The sequence below is a fragment of the Pleurodeles waltl genome, chromosome 2_2, assembly GCF_031143425.1.
Source record: "Pleurodeles waltl isolate 20211129_DDA chromosome 2_2, aPleWal1.hap1.20221129, whole genome shotgun sequence".
In the NCBI taxonomy this organism is placed as follows: domain Eukaryota; kingdom Metazoa; phylum Chordata; class Amphibia; order Caudata; family Salamandridae; genus Pleurodeles; species Pleurodeles waltl.
In genome coordinates, this window is record NC_090439.1 from 1,136,849,317 (window position 1) to 1,136,870,828 (window position 21,512).

The window sequence follows — 21,512 nt, forward strand, 5'->3', positions numbered from 1 at the left end:
ATAATCATGCCTTTGAGAGTTTTATTAAATCTCTCCACCAGTCCATTTGTTTGTGGATGATAGGGTGTTGTGAACTTGTAAGTTACACCACACTCCTTCCACATGGCCTTTAAGTATGCAGACATGAAATTGCTTCCTCTGTCTGATACTACTTCCTTTGGGAAGCCCACCCTGGAAAATATTCCCAGGAGGGCTTTTGCCACTGCAGGAGCTGTAGTGGTCCTTAAAGGAATAGCTTCAGGATATCTTGTGGCATGGTCCACTACCACCAAGATAAACCTATTGCCTGAAGCAGTAGGAGGGTCAAGGGGGCCAACTATGTCAACCCCTACCCTTTCAAAGGGAACCCCAACCACAGGCAGTGGGATAAGGGGTGCCTTTGGAGTGCCACCTGTCTTGCCACTGGCTTGACAGGTTTCACAGGACTTACAAAAATCTTTTGTGTCCTCAGACATCCTAGGCCAATGAAACAGTGGTACCAATCTGTCCCAAGTTTTCATTTGACCCAGGTGTCCAGCTAAGGGAATGTCATGTGCCAGTGTTAGGAGGAACTTTCTGTACTCCTGAGGAATCACTAATCTCCTGGCAGCTCCAGGTTTAGGATCCCTTTGCTCAGTGTACAAGAGGTTGTCCTCCCAGTAAACTCTGTGTGAGTCACTGACATCCCCATTAGCCTGTTTGACAGCTTGCTGTCTGAGACCCTCTAATGTGGGACAGGTTTGCTGTGCCACACTCAGCTCCTCTCTGGCAGGCCCCCCTTCACCCAAAAGCTCAGCAGTGTCTGCTTCCAGCTCCTCTGGTGTAGGTTCTGCACAGGGAGGGAATTCTTCTTCCTCAGAAGTAGAATCCACTGTAGAGGGAGGGATAGTAGGAAGTGGTTTGCTTCTACTAGCCCTAGCTTTAGGGAGCACTTGGTCCATTGTTCCTGGATCCAAGCTTCCCTGTCCTTTTTGCTTTTTGGCCTGAGCCCTTGTCAAAGCAAAAATATGCCCTGGGATGCCCAGCATTGCTGCATGGGCCTCCAACTCCACATCTGACCAAGCTGATGTCTCCAAATCGTTCCCTAATAGACAGTCTACAGGTAAATCTGAAGCTACCACAACTTTCTTTGGACCAGATACCCCCCCCCAGTTGAGATTTACAACAGCCATGGGGTGGCTTTGTGTTATGTTGTGAGCATCGGTTACTTGGTACTGGTGTCCAAGTATGTGTTGTTCAGGGTGCACCAGTTTCTCAATCACCATTGTGACACTGGCACCTGTGTCCCTGTAGGCCTGGACCTCAACACCATTTATTAGGGTTAGTTGCTTGTACTTCTCCAAGTTATGGGGGCAAGCAACCAAAGTGGCTAAGTCAATAGCCCCTTCAGAGACTAAAGTAGCCTCTGTGGTCTCCCTAATCAGACCAACCCCAACTAAATTACCAAAAGTGAGCCCAGCTACTCCCTTGGATTGGCTATTAGTAGGTTTGCTCCCACCACCACTGCTATTAGTAGGGACACTAGGTGTAGCAGTAGGGGTTGTAGTGGTAGGAGCTGTGGTGCCTTTCTTTGGACAACTTGGATCTGTTGTCCAATGGCCTTTTATCTTACATAAATAGCACCATGGTTTCTTTTCCTTGTTCTGATTAGAGGAAGGTTTGGGCCCACCACCCCCACCAGAGTGTTTTTGTGGGCCTGATGAAGACTCATTTTTAGATTTGTCCCCACCCTTGTCAGAAGACTTACCATCCTTCTTTTTGTTGCCATCTTTGTCACCCCCTGTATGAACTTTTCTGTTCACTCTTGTTCTGACCCATTTGTCTGCCTTCTTTCCCAATTCTTGGGGAGAGGTCAGATCAGAGTCCACCAAGTACTGGTGCAACAAATCAGACACACAATTATTAAGAATATGCTCTCTCAGGATTAAGTTATACAGGCTGTCATAATCAGTAACTTTACTGCCATGTAACCACCCCTCCAAGGCCTTCACTGCCTGGTCAATGAAATCAACCCAGTCTTGTGAAGACTCCTTTTTGGTATCTCTGAACTTGATCCTGTACTGTTCAGTGGTTAAGCCATAACCATCCAGGAGTGCATTCTTAAGAACTTGGAAATTGTTAGCATCATTTTCTTTTACAGTAAGGAGCCTATCCCTACCTTTTCCAGTAAATGATAGCCATAGGATAGCAGCCCACTGCCTTTGAGGGACATCCTGTACAGCACAGGCCCTCTCAAGTGCAGCAAACCACTTGTTAATGTCATCCCCCTCCTTGTAAGGGGGAACTATCTTATGCAGATTCCTGGAATCATGCTCTTTTGCAGGATGACTATGGGGAATACTGCTGCTGCCACCATGGGTATCTAAACCCATTTTCTGTCTTTCCCTCTCTATTTCTAAAGACTGTCTATCCAAATCCAGCTGTTGCTTCTTGAGCTTCAGTCTGGTTTGCTCCACTCTCAATCTATTGAGCTCCCTTTCCAACAATCTGTCATCAGGGTGGGTGGGAGGGACATTTCTAGATACAGAGGTATGATGGGAATGAACAGAAGGAGACCTGTCCCTTACAGAGGGCACCCTAACAGCTTGGCTACCAGTATAATGTGAGAGCACATCATCAGTATGATGTGATTCAACCTCTGTACCAACTATGCTAGACTGTCTAGTAATGGGCAGGCTGAGAAGTTTCTTTCCTGAACCTTTTCCTGGGGGAGTCCCTGGATCAGATTGAGAACCATTAGCTACTTTTTCTACAGATTGGGCACTTATGGCCTTATCCTGTACTCTAAGCATATTAATTAACAGTTCTAAGGAAGGATTCTTCCCTACACTCAAACCTCTCTCTATGCAGAGACTCCTTGCTCCTTTCCAGCTAAGGTGATCATATGCAAGTTTGGACAGTTCAACTTTTTGGCCTGTGCCAGACATTTTTTAGAGAGAGTAAAAGTGATAGACAAAGAGAAAAAAGTTTTCAGAACTTTTTGCAAAGACAGAAAAAAAAACTTTTTAAACTTTTAAGAACTTTTTGAAAGTTTAGAAGTACTTTTCAGCACTTAGAAAAGAGTGAAAAGAGGAAATGCAAAACTTTTTGGCTATGTGTATATACACTGACCTTGTTTTGTATATTTTTCTCTTATGAAAAGTACAATGACAAGAGTGGTAAGTAGTCTCAAAGCACTTATCCCACCACTGCACAACCAATGTAGGAGGCTGGACTGGCTTGTAGTGAGTACCAAGGGGTACTTGCACCTTGCACCAGGCCCAGTTATCCCTTATTAGTGTATAGGGTGTCTAGCAGCTTAGGCTGATAGATAATGGTAGCTTAGCAAAGCAGCTCAGGCTGAACTAGGAGACGTGTGAAGCTACTACAGTACCACTTAGTGTCATATGCACAATATCATAAGAAAACACAATACACAGTTATACTAAAAATAAAGGTACTTTATTTTTATGACAATATGCCAAAGTATCTTAGAGTGTACCCTCAGTGAGAGGATAGGAAATATACACAAGATATATATACACAATAGCAAAAATATGCAGTATAGTCTTAGAAAACAGTGCAAACAATGTATAGTTACAATAGGATGCAATGGGGAAACATAGGGATAGGGGCAACACAAACCATATACTCCAAAAGTGGAATGTGAACCACGAATGGACCCCAAACCTATGTGACCATGTAGAGGGTCGCTGGGACTATCAGAAAATAGTGAGAGTTAGAAAAATAACCCTCCCCAAGACCCTGAAAAGTGAGTGCAAAGTGCACCAAAGTTCCCCTAAGGACAAAATAGTCGTGTTAGAGGGAGAATGCAAGGAAAACACAAATCAGCAATGCAACAACGATGGATTCCTGTCTGAAGGTACCTGTGGAACAAGGGGACCCAGTCCAAAAGTCACAAGCAGCTCGGAGATGGGCAGATGCCCAAGAAATGCCAGCGGTTGGTGCAAAGAAGCTCTTACTAGGCTGAAGAACTGTGAATACTGCAGGAACGACAAGGGCTAGAGACTTCCCCTTTGGAGGATGGATCCCCCACGCCTTGGAGAGTCGTGCAGAAGTGTTTTCCCGCCGGATGGACGCCAACAAGCCTTGCTACACGCAAATCGTGCGTTTGGCGTTTTTGGACGCTGCTGGGGCCCAGGGGGGGACCAGAAGGTCGCAAATTGGACCTGCAGAGAGAGGGGACGTCGAGCAAGACAAGGAGCCCTCACTGAAGCAGGTAGCACCCGGAGAAGTGCCAGAAACAGGCACTACGAGGATGCGTGAAACGGTGCTCGCCGAAGTTGCACAAAGGAGTCCCACGTCGCCGGAGACCAACTTAGAAAGTCGTGCAATGCAGGTTAGAGTGCCGTGGACCCAGGCTTGGCTGTGCACGAAGGATTTCCGCCGGAAGTGCACAGGGGCCGGAGAAGCTTGCAAAGTCGCGGTTCCCAGCAATGCAGCCCAGCGAGGTGAGGCAAGGACTTACCTCCACCAAACTTGGGCTGAAGAGTCACTGGACTGTGGGGGTCACTTGGACGGTGTCGCTGGATTCGAGGGACCTCGCTCGTCGTGCTGAGAGGAGACCCAAGGGACCGGAAATGCAGCTTTTTGGTGCCTGCGGTTGCAGGGGGAAGATTCCGTCGACCCACGGGAGATTTCTTCGGAGCTTCTGGTGCAGAGAGGAGGCAGACTACCCCCACAGCATGCACAAGCAGGAAAACAGTCGAGAAGGCGGCAGGATCAGCGTTACAGAGTTGCAGTAGTCGTCTTTGCTACTATGTTGCAGGTTTGCAGGCTTCCAGCGCGGTCAGCGGTCGATTCCTTATCAGAAGGTGAAGAGGGAGATGCAGAGGAACTCGGCTGAGCTCATGCATTCGTTATCTAAAGTTTCCCCAGAGACAGAGACCCTAAATAGCCAGAAAAGAGGGTTTGGCTACCTAGGAGAGAGGAAAGGCTACTAACACCTGAAGGAGCCTATCACAAGGAGTCTCTGACGTCACCTGGTGGCACTGGCCACTCAGAGCAGTCCAGTGTGCCAGCAGCACCTCTGTTTCCAAGATGGCAGAGGTCTGGAGCACACTGGAGGAGCTCTGGACACCTCCCAGGGGAGGTGCAGGTCAGGGGAGTGGTCACTCCCCTTTCCTTTGTCCAGTTTCGCGCCAGAGCAGGGGCTAAGGGGTCCCTGAACCGGTGTAGACTGGCTTATGCAGAATTGGGCACCTCTGTGCCCAACAAAGCATTTCCAGAGGCTGGGGGAGGCTACTCCTCCCCTGCCTTCACACCATTTTCCAAAGGGAGAGGGTGTCACACCCTCTCTCAGAGGAAGTTCTTTGTTCTGCCATCCTGGGCCAGGCCTGGCTGGACCCCAGGAGGGCAGCTGCCTGTCTGAGGGGTTGGCAGCAGCAGCAGCTGCAGAGAAACCCCAGGAAGGGCAGTCTGGCAGTACCAGGGTCTGTGCTACAGACCACTGGGATCATGGAATTGTCCCAACAATGCCAGGATGGCATAGAGGGGGCAATTCCATGATCATAGACATGTTACATGGCCATATTCGGAGTTACCATGGTGAAGCTACATATAGGTAGTGACCTATATGTAGTGCACGCGTGTAATGGTGTCCCCGCACTCACAAAGTTCAGTGAATTGGCTCTGAACAATGTGGGGGCACCTTGGCTAGTGCCAGGGTGCCCTCACACTAAGTAACTTTGCACCTAACCTTTACCAGGTAAAGGTTAGACATATAGGTGACTTATAAGTTACTTAAGTGCAGTGTAAAATGGCTGTGAACTAACGTGGACGTTATTTCACTCAGGCTGCAGTGGCAGGCCTGTGTAAGAATTGTCAGAGCTCCCTATGGGTGGCAAAAGAAATGCTGCAGCCCATAGGGATCTCCTGGAACCCCAATACCCTGGGTACCTCAGTACCATATACTAGGGGATTATAAGGGTGTTCCAGTAAGCCAATGTAAATTGGTAAAAATGGTCACTAGCCTGTCAGTGACAATTTGGAAAGAAATGAGAGAGCATAACCACTGAGGTTCTGATTAGCAGAGCCTCAGTGAGACAGTTAGTCACTACACAGGTAACACATACAGGCACACTTATGAGCACTGGGGCCCTGGGTTACCAGGGTCCCAGTGACACATACAACTAAAACAACATATATACAGTGAAAAAATGGGGGTAACATGCCAGGCAAGATGGTACTTTCCTACACCGGGTACTGCCAAACTGCCTTTCCCGGGGTTTCACTGCAGCTGCTGCTGCTGCTGCCAACCCCTCAGACAGGTTTCTGCCCTCCTGGGGTCCAGCCAGGCCTGGCTCAGGAAGGCAGAACAAAGGACTTCCTCAGAGAGAGGGTGTTACACCCTCTCCCTTTGGAAAAAGGTGTCAGGGCTAGGGAGGAGTAGCCTCCCCCAGGCTCTGGAAATGCTTTGATGGGCACAGATGGTGCCCATCTCTGCATAAGCCAGTCTACACCGGTTCAGGGATCCCCCAGCCCTGCTCTGGTGCGAAACTGGACAAAGGAAAGGGGAGTGACCACTCCCCTGACCTGCACCTCCCAGGGGAGGTGCCCAGAGCTCCTCCAGCGTGCCCCAGACCTCTGCCATCTTGGATTCATAGGTGTGCTGGCACACTGGACTGCTCTGAGTGGCCAGGGCCAGCAGGTGACGTCAGAGACTCCTTATGATAGGCTCTTACCTTTCTTACTAGCCTATCCTCCTTCCTAGGTAGCCAAACCTCCTTTTCTGGCTATTGAGGGTCTCTGCTTTGGGGAATTCTTCAGATACCGAATGCAAGAGCTCACCAGAGTCCCTCTGCATTTCCCTCTTCATCTTCTGCCAAAGGATCGACCGCTGACTGCTCAGGACGCCTTCAAAACCGCAACAAAGTAGCAAAGACGACTACTGCAACCTTGTAACGTCTTCATCCTGCCAGCTTTCTCACCTGTTTCCTGGTGGTGCATGCTCTGGGGGTAGCTTGCCTCCTTCTTGCACCAGCAGCTCTGAAGAAATCTCCTGTGGGTCGACGGAATCTTCCCCCTGCAACCGCAGGCAACAAAAGACTGCATCACCGGCCCTCTGGGTCCCCTCTCTGCACGACGAGCGTGGTCCCTGGAACTCAGCAACTCTGTCCAAGTGACTTCCACAGTCCAGTGACTCTTCAGTCCAAGTTTGGTGGAGGTAAGTCCTTGCCTCCCCACGCTAGACTGCATTGCTGGGTACCGCGTGATTTGCAGCTGCTCCGGCTCCTGTGCACTCTTCCAGGATTTCCTTCGTGCACAGCCAAGCCTGGGTCCCCGACACTCTAACCTGCAGTGCACAACCTTCTGAGTTGTCCTCCGGCGTCGTGGGACTCCCTTTTCTGACTTCGGGTGGACTCCGGTTCACTCCTCTTCTAAGTGCCTGTTCCGGTACTTCTGCAGGTGCTTCCTGCTTCTGTGAGGGCTCCCTGACTTGCTGGGCGCCCCCTCTGTCTCCTCATCCAAGTGGCGACATCCTGGTCCCTCCTGGGCCACAGCAGCATCCAAAAACCCTAACCGCGACTCTTGCAGCTAGCAAGGCTTGTTTGCGGTCTTTCTGCGTGGGAACACATCTGCAAGCTTCTTCACGATGTGGGACATCCATCATCCAAAGGGGAAGTTCCTAGTCCTCTTCGTTCTTGCAGAACACCAAGCTTTTCCACCCAGTGGCAGCTTCCTTGCATCCTCAGCTGGCATTTCCTGGGCATCCGCCCACTCTCGACATTGTTGCGACGCTTGGACTTGGTCCCCTGGTCTTACAGGTACTCAGGTCCAGAAATCCACGGTTGTTGCATTGCTGGTGTTGGTCTTCCTTGCAGAATCCCCATATCACGACTTCTGTGCTCTCTGGGGCTTGTAGGTGCACTTTACACCTACCTTACAGGGTCTTGGGGTGGGCTATTTTTCTAACCCTCACTGTTTTCTTACAGTCCCAGCGACCCTCTACAAGCTCACATAGGTTTGGGGTCCATTCGTGGTTCGCATTCCACTTTTGGAGTATATGGTTTGTGTTGCCCCTATACCTATGTGCTCCTATTGCAATCTAATCTAACTTTACATTGCTTGCATTACTTCCTTTTGCTATTACTGCATATTTTTGGTATTGTGTACATATATCTTGTGTATATTTGTCATCCTCATACTGAGGGTACTCACTGAGATACTTTTGGCATATTGTCATAAAAAAAAAGTACCTTCATTTTTAGTATATCTGTGTATTGTGTTTTCTTATGCTATTGTGCATATGACACCAGTGGTATAGTAGGAGCTTTACATGTCTCCTAGTTCAACCTAAGCTGCTTTGCCATAGCTACCTTCTATCAGCCTAAGCTGCTAGAAACACCTCTTCTACGTTAATAAGGGATAACTGGACCTGGTACAGAGTGTAAGTACCTCTGGTACCCACTACAAGCCAGGCCAGCCTCCTACACTAGGCAATGGTCACTGCAGAACAAAAATAAACTTTGGCTTATTCTGGTTAGAAGCAGTTTATTTCAAGGATAATCCTCAATCACCAGATTTTTGTTTTGCAAAATGTATGGGCATTCCGTATTTTAAACTGCACTGGTGACACAAAGTTTCACATTTTTAAGCAAGACCGGCAGTGACAAGTCAATCACCCGATGTATACTAGCAGCATGATTACCGAGTTGTTTAAATCCATGAACACACAAATCAAAGTGCCAGTGCAGTTTGTGTGGGTGCAGTTGTAACAACTGCACATCGGTTGCCATGTCTGATGAACAGTTCAGATATCCTTCGAAAGAGAGGGAACATTCACCCCAGATGGAAGATATCATTAGGAGTTTGTAAAAGGAAGTTGTTAAATTGTTAAACACTATTATTAAGCACACTTTTATTGAAAGTACCTTAAGACATAGGTTTGGAATAAGCACAAATGACAGGCTGAATGCTGAACATTATTAGGTACAATGTTGTTCTCAGTTGTAGAATTAAACTTGCATTGAATAGGAGGTGCTTTACTAACGGTCAGTGACTCCACTATTGGCACAAATGAGTCAACTTGTTCACACAGAGAACTGCAATGCGGACAGGATGGTCAGAATTAGTGGTTAGTCATATTCCAGGATGGTTGTGCAAAACTGGAGCATGTCGTTTCCCAGTTGATTGTCTCAGTAGGACCGCGGACACTCAAACCAACCACTTTATTATGACATTTAAATACATGATTGTTTGAACTCTAGTCCACAACTAACATAACTTGTCTTGTGTCTTGAGCATACAGGTTTAAAGCAAGATTGATGATTGATCTGCAAATATTTGGAATTGTTTCATGTAAGTCAGAACAGTGAGCATTTGTGAGTTAAACTGGGTAACCTCCCAGAAAGAACTCAAAGTTGTGTTGTTTTCAAATGCAAATAACAAAGATATACAAATGGAATAATTTATGTTTTCCTTAAATTATCTGTATAGAGGATTAGTTCAACTTTCCTTTTTTCAGATTAGAGCATGTTCTTAGGATACCAAGGTCTCTTTTGTTACTGTATTAAAATAAAATAACTAAATGGCCATTAAGCTAAATTGAAAGCGAACTTGTTATGCTAATCTAGCGAAAGAATTCCCACAGTCTAAGCCTCCTCCTGCACACTGACAAAAAGGAGATATTCTTCTATGTGGGGGTGGTCTTTGTAAAGGTATCAATCATTACACTGCCATCTTCATCAAACAACTACAAGAAACCCTGTAAGTTGACGGAGAAATCTCCTTATAAGTAGGAGGCAGTTTCTTGAGTAGTGTCCTGCTGGGTGCAAATTCTGCATTACAAATTAATTACAACCAGACTGTGTATTGTGCCCCAGGTACAGAATCTGAGAGCTGGCAACTGCATAAGCCCTTCCCAAATTTCAAACCGGTTGTTTCCCAGAAGTACAGAAGCATCGATGTTTTAATAAAGTTGACCTCCTTGTGAAACTTTTCTTGCAATCTGTACACCAGTGTGGTTTGTCTCCTGTATGAATCATCTGATGCCTGTAAAGACTTGAGCATCGAACAAAGCTTTTTTTGCATTCTGTGCACTGGTATGGCTTCTCCCCAGTATGGATTCTCTGATGTACTACCAGATCTGAGGACCTAGTGAAGCTTTTCTCACACCTACTACACTGGTATGGCTTCTCCCCAATATGAAGTAGCTGGTGTGAATAAAGACTTGAGGGCTGACTGAAGCTCTTGTTGCACTTCATACAATGGTACGGTTTCTTCCCTGTATGGATTCTGTGATGCAAATTAAGACTTGCACATCGACTGAAGCTTTTTGTGCACTCAGTACACTGGTATGGTTTCTCCCCAGTATGGATTCTCTGATGACGAACCAGATCTGACCTTTGAACAAAAGTTCTCTCACACTCTGAACACTGATAAGGCTTGCCCCTTATAGGGATAATCTGAGGCACATTAGGTTCAGTGTTTTGACTGAAGCTTTTCTGTCCCTCTGTATATTGATATGGGTGCTCTCCAGTATGAATCTTCTGATGTGATTGGAGTTGAGAGAGCAGACTGAAGCTATTGCAACACTCAGCACACTTGTATGATTTCTCCCCAGTATGAATTTTCCCGTGCTTTAATAGACTTGATTTACTAGTGAACCATTTGTCACACTCAGTACATTGGTACGGTTTCTCCCCAGTATGGACTCTGAGATGCCGTATCAGGGATGTCATAAAAGTGAAGCTTTTCTGGCACTCTGGACACGGATATGGTTTTTCTCCAGTATGGATCCTCTGATGAGAGTATAGATTGCCCCTTTGACTGAAGCTTTTTTCACACTCTGTGCATTTGTACGGTTTATCTCCACTGTGGATTCTCTGATGCTGGCAAAGATGAGCGCTTTGACTGAAGCTTTTCTCACACATTTCACATTGGTATGGTTTTTCACCAGAATGGATCCTTTTATGGTATAACAAAGCCTTTCGATAAGTGAAGTTTTTCTGGCAATCTGTGCACTGATACGGCTTCTCCCCAGTATGGACTCTTTGATGCTTCATCAGATAGGACTTTTGAGTGAAGCTTTTCCCACAATCAGCACACTGGTACGGTTTCTCACCAGTGTGGATTCTTTGGTGATTTAAGAAAGATGATCTGCGAGTGAAGCTTTTCTCACAGTCAGCACACAGGAAGTGTCTCTTCGGGGCCTGGTTCCTCTGGTGCTTGAATATATTTGAACTTTGAGTTAAACTCTCCATGCTGTCCATATGCGTTAACTCCCCAGTACAGATGTTTTGATATGACAAAGTCATCAGTGATTTTTTTTCACACTTCATACACTATCTGTGTATAAACTCATTTGAGCGGGGGTAAAGGGTATCTGTCACTTTGTGCAATGGCAAAGACCAGAGGTGTGTACGGATCCAATCGTCAAGTGTTTTCTCACGCTCTTTGCTATGGTACCTTTATTTGGTTGCAACTGTTGATTCTGAAGGTGTGTTGCAGTCTTATTAGCTCATTATACTGTGCTTTTGGTCTGTTCCTCCACGCTCTTTGAGGCTGTGAAAGAGAAGATAATTAATTGTGAATTTATAATTAGAAAAGGTCAGGTGTTCATCTGTGTACACAAAGTATTCAAGTCTGCAATTTATTTTTTTAAAGAGTGTATGAATATGCATATCTGTGTTGTTCTTGAGTACTGGGAGTCTTGTGTTTCTTTTTCCACCTGATTTGCAATGAGAAGAGTGCAATATCGTGCTGTGCCAATGTGTTAGTTTCAGCTTAGTTTGTTGTGTTGACAGTTTCATGACTATGAATAGGAAAGGGTGGATGTGTTGGACCAAGAAGAACAGGACACTCGGTGCAATGCTGAGTGTGCCCTTTAAATTATAGGGCTGTGAGTCCTTGTGGCTTGCTTTAAAACTCTTTAATGAAATTTTATTGGTTGCACTTCAAACAGAATCAAAGATACATATATAAGAGCACTGAAGAGAGAAACAAAAAAGAAAACTAAACACCCCCACTCTCCAATTTGGTACCTTTCCTTGTCATACTCATACCTATGAGGGTCTAGCACTATGAACATTCAGCATTTGCACACCTTAGTTCTGCAGTCCCTTCAGTGTCCCTTGGACGTCTCGTTGGCCATCATCTCTCCCTCCATATCTGGGGTCTTTCACCAAGTCCTAGAGTTCATCCGATGATTCTAATATTATAACTATCCCACCTACCATCCACCCCATATTTTCTCAGATTTATTTTCCCTACCTCTGCCTCAATATATTTCCCTTTCCAGGATTCAGCATCAGTCCATACCCTCCCACCATTCATTGTATCCTGGTGGTGTCCCTGATCTCCATTTCCTGGCTATGTCTCTTTAAGCCACCATGAAACCAAGATTGATCAGTTTGGCCCCATATTCCCAGGAGTACTGTTTCCGGTTTCAGTTCCAAAGAGTTCCCCATGGCATCCTCCAAGGCCTATACCATTTTCCCTCCAAAACCCTGCAATCTTAGGCCAGTATCATAGGGTGTGATCAAACGTGCCAATGTCCCCACAGCACCGCAAGCAATTCACATTTGTTGCCTTCTCTATCTTGTAAAGCAAAGATCTCGTATAGTACACACTGTGCAGTATTTTAAATTGTATCAGTTTAAGCGATGCCGGGATGGTTGACTCTGCTGGGAACATAAGCGCTTCCACCCAGTCAGCATCCTTCAGTTCCCCACATTACCCTCCCCACCTCTCCCATAGTGTGTTTAGTGAAGGTTGCATATTTCTCATTATAGTGCCATATGTCAGGGAAATTAGTTTCCTTGATATCTCACACTCCAAGAGTCATAGCTCAAGTGGAGCATCCTCTTGTGTTTCAGATTCTACTGGCATGCTAAGGTGTAGAACTGCCTTCAGCTGAGCGTATTGTACCCACTGTGTATCTGACATTTGGTATTCTTTTTTTAAGGTGTGAAAATAGTACCACCCCATTCACATCCCATACTTCAGCCAGGGACGATATCCCTATGGCGTCCCAACCCCTAAACCCTCTCAGGGTGGTCACCTTAGGCAGTAGTATGCCGTCTTATATGGGTGTCCTTGAAGTCAGATGATTGGCCCACCCCATTTATCTTCGAAGTTTCTGCCATATCTGAATGACCTTTGCTGTTGCTGGGCTAAATGCGGGTCCCAGTCTACCCCCATACAACCAGTGTAAGTAGCTGTTACAATACATGGACTTCCTGTCCACATGGAACACCGGGTCCTCCCATGTAGCAATGGCCCAGTGGTTGACTATGTTCACTTGTGCCGCTTCACAGTATTTCCGAATAATAGGAAGGGCAATGCCCCCCCCTCATCTTTTGATCTTTGCAGTATACGAAGGGCGACTCTAGGCTGCCCATGTGACCAGAGGAGTGTGCAGACTAGGGAATCTACTCTGATAAAGAACGAATCCAGGATAGCGTAAGTGGAGTTCTAAAGAACATAAAGGAAGCCGGGGAGAGTCACCATCTTAAATAACGTGGCTCTTTCCATCACAGAGACTGGAAGAGATTGCCAGTCTTTAACTTCTGTTTCAAACCTTTTGAGAAGGGGGGGACAGATTTGTGTCACATTTGTGGGCGGGCCGACCGGTGACCCATATTCCTAGGTACTTAAACCTGTCTGGTTCCACTCTCAATGGTAATGTCAGTGTTTGACTAGGCATCCTTGTGTCCACAATGAATAGCAGGGATTTATCCCAGTTAATTCCAAACCCAGAGACTTCAACAAACGCCCAGAAGATATCTCTCAGCCATCTGACTGAAAAGGGTACCTGTGTCAAATACTGCAGGATATCATCTGCATACATAGAGATATGTTCCTCTTTGCCACTGCTAGTCAGCCATCCCCATATCAGTGCATCCGTCCTAATCCAGTTGGCCAGGCCCTCAATCGCCAATGCAAATGGCATTGGCGCCAGAGGGATGCCCTGTCTTGTCCCCCTATATAGTTTAAGTTCTCGTGAAAGATAGTCATTGGCTTTCATATAACAGTCCAACCCACTTCTGGAATTTCGTGCCAAAGCCCATTTGTCCCAGGACTCCAAACATACACCTCCATTCCACGGAGTTGAATGCTTTTTTAGCATCCAGGGAAAGTATGGCTCTCCCTTTGGTGGATTTTGTTATCAAGGCCAGATTGCAGTGGAGTGGCAAGGTATAAACTTACTCTGATCCAGATGGACCAGGTTCATCATTACTTTCCTGAGTCAGATCGCCAGCGCTTTACCTAGGATTTTGATATCAACATTTAGTAGTGAGACTGGGCGATAGGAATTGCCCTGGTCCCTGGGCTTGACCGGTTTAGGCAGCAGGATTATCGCTGCCGACCTCGTATCTCTCAGGAGTTCCCCAATTTCAAAAGCTTTTAGTAAGGCTGTATGCAAGTATGGTATTGTCCACTTACAGAGTTTTCAGAAGAACAAGATCGGAAATCCATTACATCCCAGGGTTTTCCCCATCTGTAGTTGTCTCATCGCCTCTGTCAACTCTTCCTCAGTGATAGCCTCCTCTAGTTTAGTACTCTGAAGGGGGGATAATTGTACTATGGGTCAATCAGCAATGAAGCTGTCTAGAATTCCACCAGTTGGGTAGCAATTCCTCCATTATACTTTTGGACTCCCCAATTGTCTCCCCCTTGGTTGGCCATAATTCTCTAATGAATGAGTCACTTCGTTCTTTCTTGCCTATCCAGGCAAATAATTTGCCTCTCTTATTACCTGCCTCATAGAGGCATTTACTTTTTCAGAAGATATTGGCATTTCACTTCATCTCTAGCCACTACATTATATTCCTCCCCTTTCTGCACCATCTCTTCCTTTGTCTCCTGATCCGGTGCAACTGCTTATCTATTCTCAAATGCTACGAGTTAATTTTCCAATGTGAGTAACCTTTTCTGTCTCTCCTTTCTATCCCCAACTTCCCCCACTAGGGCCACCCCTCTTATGGTGGCTTTGTATGCCTTCCATTCTCTGGGAAGTAATGTTAGGACGCTTTCCCTAGATCTTCCACCACTTTTGTGTTTTGGAGTCGCCAGGTTTCCATCTTCCAACTGCCCCCGGTGGTTGGATTCCCAAGGATATAGTCTCCTGCAACGGGGTATGATCACTAATTACCTGTGCCATGTATGTAGCCTCTTTAATTCTATGTAACAGATTTGCAGTGGTAAAAAAATAGTCTATTCTTGAGTGAACATCATGGGCAGCTGAATTGTATGGATATCCCAGTTCCTGTCTATGCAAGATTCTCTACACATCACTGAGGCCCACTGCATATGTGAACCCTTCCAGATTATCAGTGGCTGGGTGCCCTTTCTGCGATTTACTGGTTCTGTCCAACTCAAGACCATTACTAGATAAAAATCTCCACCCAGCAGTATATGGGCTGGTGGAGTGTCTATAAGTACTGCACCTATCTTTTGTAGCACCTCACCCTGTAGTCCCGGGAGTAGGTATATAATAAATAGTAATACAGAGGTGTTATCATATTCCCCCAGTATTGCTATGAAATAGCCGTATGGGTCGACCCATGTGCGGGTTGTGTGAAATGAAAGGGATTTTTGTACAAGCACCAAGACTCCCCTAGATCCTGACATATATTGTGCATGTCCCACTACCTTATATTTCCCCCTTTCCATGGTCCTATGTTGCATATCCATGAGGTGGGTCTCTTGTAACTAAATTATATCAGGTTGATACCTAGAGAGTGCCTTGCATATTAGATCCCTGTTAGATCCTGTGCACCAACCCGTTCACATTCCATGTTAAGAGAGATAACTTCCCAGTAAACATCACAGTAATTCAAAAGTCTTGCTACCCATTCACGGTTCTCTCTTTTTAGACCCCCATTCTCCATTGTACTATTGTAAAGTATCCCTTCAGCAAGTAGAGTCAAAAGAACCATCAAAATTCCCCCCACCTACCCATCCTCCCTATCTTACCTTGCAGTGATTTTTGAAGGAACCTCCCCCCCAATTCACAGCATGTACCCATGCCCAAAACAGGAAGCCCTCCTCACATATAGTAGACTTCTCTAAGGCGTGGCCAGGTGCCATTGCTGTGGAGAACCTTCCGCATGCCTGTGTTCAAGTTCCTCAGTCATGTCCCTTCAAAAGATGGGAGACACTATGTGGAGCCCTCATCCGGCTCCCTAGTCCAGTCCACTTAGGCCATACCCAATACAAGTATTGTTAGACCTCTGTTTGTTAGCCCAACAGGTCGGCCGTCATTGTGGTCACATGTGGAAGCTGTTCCTCCTCTGATCCCGGTTCCTATCCCTATTGTTCTGTACCACTGCCGCTTGTGTCTAGGGTGAGGCCCCTCCACCTGTAGTTTGTCTGGATCCCCTTTTCCCCCCCTAAGGTCTTGGAGAGTCTTCACCTGTGCAGACTTGATTTGCTTCTGTGTCAGAGTAGCAGCAGACCCTTTTTAGGCTCTTGTCACCCATTGTTTTGCCTTTCGCTTTGTCCATCGTGTGTTCCCATCCTCTCCGGGTCTACTGTCGTGGTGGAGTCCCGTGCGTTTCCAGCCATTCCCATGCCTCCTGTGGTGACATCAGGAAGTGTGTTTTCCTCTCAAATTCAATCCTAAGTTTCGCTGGGTACATCAGTGCATATTTTAAGTTTAGCTGTCGCAGGGTCTTCTTAACTGGGGCAAAGGCTCCCCTCTGCTTTTGAACCAGGTTTGTGTAGTCCTGATAGATATTAACCTCCTTTCCTTCAATCTTCTAATGACCCCTCTTTATCGTTGTCTGAAAGATCACGTCTTGATCTCTGAAATTCATTAGCCTCGCTACTACAGGCCTCGGATACACCCCTGGTGGCGGAGGAGCAGCGGGGATCTTATGGGCCTGCTCCACCGAGAAGAACTTGGAGGGCCTTCCTCCCAGCACTACATCGCTCATCCAGGTCTCTATGTATAAGTCCTGTGATGGGCCCTCCACCTTCTCCGGGACCCCCACCAGTCGAATATTATGTCTTCGGGAACTGCTTTCAGTGTCCTCCGCTTATCCGCCATTGTCTTCAGTTCATTATTCATTAGGGCCATCTTCTGAGTGAGCGCCTTTACCTGTGGGACTGTTGTCCCCACTGTATCCAGTGTAACATCTCCCAACACCCGAGGACCCTCCACTGGCTACAGGTTGAGAAGTGATTCACCTTCAAGCTTCTCACCCACACATACAAGGCCGTACACAACGCAGGACCAGTCTACCTGAACCACTAGGTCTCCTTCAACCCCCCGCCCTCCCCAGATCCCTCCGCTCCACCCAGGTGGCCCTTGCCACCATCCCTCACATCCGCAAAACCACCGCCGGAGGAAGATCTTTTACCTACACTGTAGCGAAGAGCTGGAACAACCTCCCCCTGCACCTCAGACAAAGCCCGTCGCTCACCATCTACAGAAAGCACCTCAAGACGTGGCTATTCAAATGAGGCCTATCCCGTCCCCCCAGCACCTTGAGACCCTCACAGGTGAGTAGCCGTGCTTTACAAATACCAATTGCTTGACTGATATCCTCTGTTTCTTTAACGCAATCCTTTAATTTCCCATAGTCCTCTCGCAGAAGGCCCACCTCCCCCGCTAGCGCTGCAATCTGTGTCTCTAGGGCCTTCTTGGTATCCTGCATGGCGGCTAAAATCACTGTGGTATGCTGTGCCAGGGCCCCATTCCCATCTCCATCTTCTCTTGAGGGACCCTGGGGGGCACTCTCTGCGGGTGTTTCCTTATCAGCCCGTTGCTTCCCCATAGTCCCCCACAGGCACCACTTCCGAACGGGCCCCAACCGGCACCACAGCAGGAATTGCCATGTAGTTTTCTGCCAATTCATCCAGGTTAGGGGTGTGTGTGTGTGTGGGGGGGGGGGCAGGGGGAGGGGTAGGGCCCTAGGCGGGAGTGTCGCCTCCCAGCAATTCTTCATAATGTCTATCTGTCCGTGTGTCTCCTGTGCCAACGTTCACCACCATTGCCTCCTCACTGCCAGCTGGTCCCCCTCAGGCCCTGGTGGCCCCCCACCACCTCGCCGGGTCAAGGATCTCACTCCCAGAAAGGGGAGGGGGATTGGGGTGGTCAAGGGCCTAGCTGCCCCCAGTGGGTCATCCCCCATCCAACCCCAATTATGCCTGCGAGGTAGTTGCCACTGTTGCCCCGCAGGCGGTAGATTAGTCCGGTTGGGGGGGGGGGGGGGGGGCGCTGATACCAGGCCAGCACTGTTCCCATCCTGCTCCCTGCCCCCATATGTTGCTTTCCTAGGAAGCGGAGGAGGGAGGACACCCACCGCCAACGTCCACCAGTACGGGGGGAGGTGGGAGCACACTCGCTACCTTCTGGTACTCGAGGCCTACAAACCGTCCTGTTCTCTCTGCTGGGTCGTTTTGACAAGATGCGGCCTCGGCGGCCCTGCAGTGCCCTGGCATGCCATTTCTTCCTGCACGCCCGGGCCGAGCCACCACCTGTTGTCTAGGCTGGCCCGGATTCACTCCCCTCAGGTGGCCCAGCTTCCCCCGAACTCCGGCCCCGGCAAGGGAGATACTGCCCTGCCTTCACTCCGTCACCGTGCCCCTCAGTCCCAGAGGCGGCCTCAGTGCGGCACAGTACGCGCTCCTGCCCCTGCCTCCTGCCTCTCCTGGTCATCCGCTTCACCGTCTGTTCCACTGACGCCCAGGACCCACCTGGAGACTGATATCACATCTATGGGCTCAGGGAAGCGGGTTGGGGCCTTGTTCAGGATACGGACACCTCTTTTTTTGGGTGACAACCGCCAGAGATCCGGACTACGCGTCTGACTTCATTGCTAGCTTGGCTACGCACACCCCCCACCTTTTATTTTTTTGCTTACTTAAAAGGCTTCTCGTCCTTGGACATGTGTAGCCTTGGAGAAAGCTTTTGACCTGTGTAACTGCTGCTATATGTTGAAAGTACCAGGAAAATTTGTGATAGGCCAATGATGCAATGTATCAAATTTAAAAATAAATCTGAGGGTTCTGTTCAGAAAAAAAGCCCCAGAAACTAAGAAAAAGCAGAAAGCCAGACAAAGAACTGGGAATGCATATCCGTCCAGGAGAGATGGCTATAATTTGAGTAACCATGAATAATTGAAACGCCAATTAAGTCAGTAAACCATGATTCTGTGGGGAGTAAGGAGCCGAGAAATCGATGATTAATATTAATGATGAATACATCTGACCAAAGAGCCTGGAAGAAATAAGCATATCCTCTATGGCCGAAGTCCAGGAGAGGTGGATTCTAATTGAGGATCCATGAAAAACTGAAAAGCTGAATGGCTATACTGATAGCCATTCCTTCCATCAATCAATCAATCAGTGATTTCTAAAGCATGGCTAATCACCCGTAGGGTCTCGAGATGCCATTTGAGGGCGTGTTGTTCAGTCGAAGAGCCAGGTCTTGAGGTCCTTCCTGAACTGCTTCAGTGATGCAGTCTGTCGGAGTTTGAGAGGTAGCGTGTTCCATGTCCAGGCTGCAAGGTAGGAGAAGGATCTTCCTCCTGCTGTGCTTTTCCAGATCTTGGGAACCTCTGCGCGGGCGAGCTGAGAAGAACAGAGCTGTCTGTTGGATACGTAGAAGGTGAGGCGGTGGTTGAAGTATGCCGGTCCTATGTTGTGAAGTGCCTTGTAGGTGTGGATCACAAGTTTGTATGTGATGCGCTTGTTGACAGGGAGCCAGTGTAGGTCTCTGAGGTGGGAAGGGATATGGCTGTGCCAGGGGATGCCCAGGATGAGTTTGGGTGCTGCATTCTGGATTCTTTGTAGTCTTGATTGTAGCGTCTTGGTGATGCTGGCATAGAGTGTGTTGCCGTAGTCCAGTTTGCTAGTGACGAGTGCATGGGTGATTGTCTTCCTCGTGTCGGGGGGATCCACTTGACTCTGGGGAGAGTAAAAAGCAGTCAAACGGAGTATCATATGAATAATGGATACATCCGGCAAAAGAGCAAGAAAAAACAAGCATGAAATATTGAATTTAGCATAAAGAAAAGGTCAATGTCAAAAGCTCACTATAAAAAAATAAAGTAGCAGGTTTGGCAAAGAAAACCCATGCCTCAAAAACTGTGGAGCCTTCTGTGGAACTGGACTTGAACAGTAGTACTGCTGTACAGTGCAGCCTAAATAATTGTAGTTCATAAGACTCTCCAAGAAGAACAGCTGGTCATGCCTAAGGATATATTCAAATAGAAATACCAGATGGAGAAGTAAACAATCTTGATAGGGCATATCATGTAGAAATACAAAAAAAGAAGAATATATTGAGCTCTAAAAGAAGTACATTCTGGTCCCATTATTCAGATGCCTATGACATCATCCTGGCTCAGGATGACAGGCCTCCATCCTGTAAAGTATGCACCTCAGAGAGAGGAGGTAATAATGGATAACAATGGAAGCATTTTCTCCTTTAGTACCTGGGAATCTCAGGGAAAAATATGCACACAAGTGGGCTTTCAAATAAGCTCTACCATTATACAGAAAGCCATGGAAGGTGGAATAAAGACTGTGTACCATATGTGATTTGTCCTAAAGAGTGAACCAGATGTTCAGACTATATATATATTAAAGGCTGAGGCAAACATAATATACCATAACATATATCTGTAAAGCGCATGTTCACCCATAGGGGAAGCTTGACGCTGAATAACAGGTGTTTATTGTTAGCCAACCCAATTGTACTAATTTTATGAACCTCAGAAGGATGAAAGTATGACTGGACTCCCTAGGATTTGGACCTCTGACCATGAGGTTAAACATAGGCCCCTGCAGTGGATGTGTCAGTCCACTGAACCACCAGACCAGACATCGAAGCATGAAATAAAAGCCATTCAGGATCAATCGCAGTATCACAGTGTGATATTGCTATGTCATTCCACCATGAACACTCAACTTTATCCAGAATACAACCTCCAAATACACTGAGAAAGTTGCAAGAACTGGTGGGGTTTTCAAACACTGGAAGAGTTTACTTGCCACGCAATGATGAGCAACAAAAGTCCTTATATGATTTATTGATTCCCACCTTTTCTGAAAAAATTTGGACATCTATACATACAACTATTATTCATGGACTGGAATCAGACATATGATAGAAGAAATGTCTCTAGACAGAGGACAAGAAGAACCTAGTCACTAGGGTTGTTCCTAGCACTTCAGGCTAAACATACATTGTTACAATAAGAGGTAGACAACCAACATAGCATTCAAATCACATTTGTATTTGACTGCAGAGGAACACTTTGACTGAGAACATTCTCATGGCTGTGCAGAAAGCCACTTTGAAAGAATGCTCTCTTGTGCAAGGAAAGCAAATTACTTTAGTTTACCATCCTTAGATGCAGCAGCCAAAGTTTGTATACTTAATGCACATAAACTATACCTGCGTTGGTTCATTATATAAACTTCAAATGATGGAAAATTTAAGTAGGATCCTACATTTAAGACGCAGGAATTTCTGCAATATCAGAAAAAAATCCATCTAACTCCACAAGTATGACTTACCCATGGGTTTAACAGCATATTTTACACCAATGGATCTGCACAGCCTGCAACTGGCA

At 46.9% G+C, this 21,512-nt stretch overlaps 2 protein-coding genes across 4 annotated transcripts in view; one reads left to right on the top strand and one right to left on the bottom strand.

Moving 5' to 3' along the window:
- The window catches only part of LOC138282959 (zinc finger protein 271-like), a 283,615-nt gene that overhangs the window by 176,227 nt on the left and 85,876 nt on the right, over positions 1 to 21,512 (top strand). The gene's annotated exons all lie outside the window — the stretch shown is intronic.
- The window catches only part of LOC138282957 (zinc finger protein 271-like), a 100,445-nt gene continuing 87,352 nt past the window's right edge, over positions 8,420 to 21,512 (bottom strand). For all 3 annotated transcript variants that reach the window (XM_069221027.1, XM_069221026.1, XM_069221028.1), the window contains one exon: positions 8,420 to 11,484. In XM_069221027.1, the coding sequence (XP_069077128.1) occupies positions 9,849 to 11,261 (1,413 nt within the window). In that variant the 5' untranslated portion in view covers positions 11,262 to 11,484 and the 3' untranslated portion in view covers positions 8,420 to 9,848. The remainder of the gene's footprint in view (positions 11,485 to 21,512) is intronic.